This window comes from Sinocyclocheilus grahami, unplaced genomic scaffold (genome assembly GCF_001515645.1).
Source record: "Sinocyclocheilus grahami isolate Dianchi unplaced genomic scaffold, SAMN03320097.WGS_v1.1 scaffold130.1, whole genome shotgun sequence".
Classification (NCBI taxonomy): Eukaryota; Metazoa; Chordata; class Actinopteri; order Cypriniformes; family Cyprinidae; genus Sinocyclocheilus; species Sinocyclocheilus grahami.
In genome coordinates this window covers 1128679-1129532 of record NW_015505309.1, presented here as the reverse complement: position 1 = coordinate 1129532, position 854 = coordinate 1128679, and the positions used below count along the sequence as shown (strand labels likewise).

General features: G+C 43.1%; 1 protein-coding gene across 1 annotated transcript in view; it reads right to left on the bottom strand.

The window, feature by feature from the left end:
• Nucleotides 1-854, bottom strand: part of usp7 (ubiquitin specific peptidase 7 (herpes virus-associated)) — a 25668-nt gene that overhangs the window by 9137 nt on the left and 15677 nt on the right. The window contains exons 14-15 of the mRNA XM_016279461.1: nucleotides 569-713; nucleotides 221-363 (exon numbers count right to left, since the gene is read on the bottom strand). Of these exons, the coding sequence (XP_016134947.1) occupies nucleotides 221-363; nucleotides 569-713 (288 nt within the window). The remainder of the gene's footprint in view (nucleotides 1-220; nucleotides 364-568; nucleotides 714-854) is intronic.

Sequence of the window (854 nt, the reverse complement as noted above, 5' to 3'; positions counted from 1 at the left end):
AAAGGAAAACTTGAAATCGCATCATATGACCCCTTTAAACAGAAACACAAAGTAGCATAGAATTATTGAACAGCGCCCACTCTAGAGATCTAAACTTAAAGTCTTTGCAAACAAGACCTAAAGTGACCCATTTTATCTGCCACACCAAGTGGACCAATACATCTTCCATTTAGACAGGACATTTGAAATCTCAAGAGTGACTGATTTAATCGGGTATTATGTGACTCCATACCTGTACTTGCATGTAAAGGTGAGCCTCCTGCCTCTCTTTTCTCTTCTGAGCTTCCACCCTCTTCTCCTCCTGCAGCCTCTCCACCAGCTGCTGAGGAATATCCATGTCTGTGACCGGCTGCAGGACCTCACCTGGACATGACAACAGCACTTATGAGCACAGATGGACATAGGACAAAAGCATGCAATGGGATCCACAACCAAAACAAGGTGGTGTCTAAAGGTGCCAGCCACTTATTCAGCCACAAAGTGAAATTACCTCAAGCTAACCCCCCCCTCACAAATTAACCTCACAGCAGGTGTAAATAGGTTTGTATGTATATATAATGGCACTCACCAAGCTTGGACTCTCTGATGTACACCAACATGTAAGCGTTGGTGCAGTGACGCACTGACAAGTCGTCATCATGACCACCGTAATTGTGTTCAATGGCCTCTTCTTTAGTGCACCGAGAAACGACGTCATCATCAAATTTACACCACTGCAACAGGGAACAAACAAACATTACATCTGGAAAAAAAATTATGAGGGCATGTGGAAGTGAATTTCATAACCCACTTCACAGGAGATCAAACAAAATTCACAATGTCTGCCACCAGACTAAACACTACAAGTGAAAAAA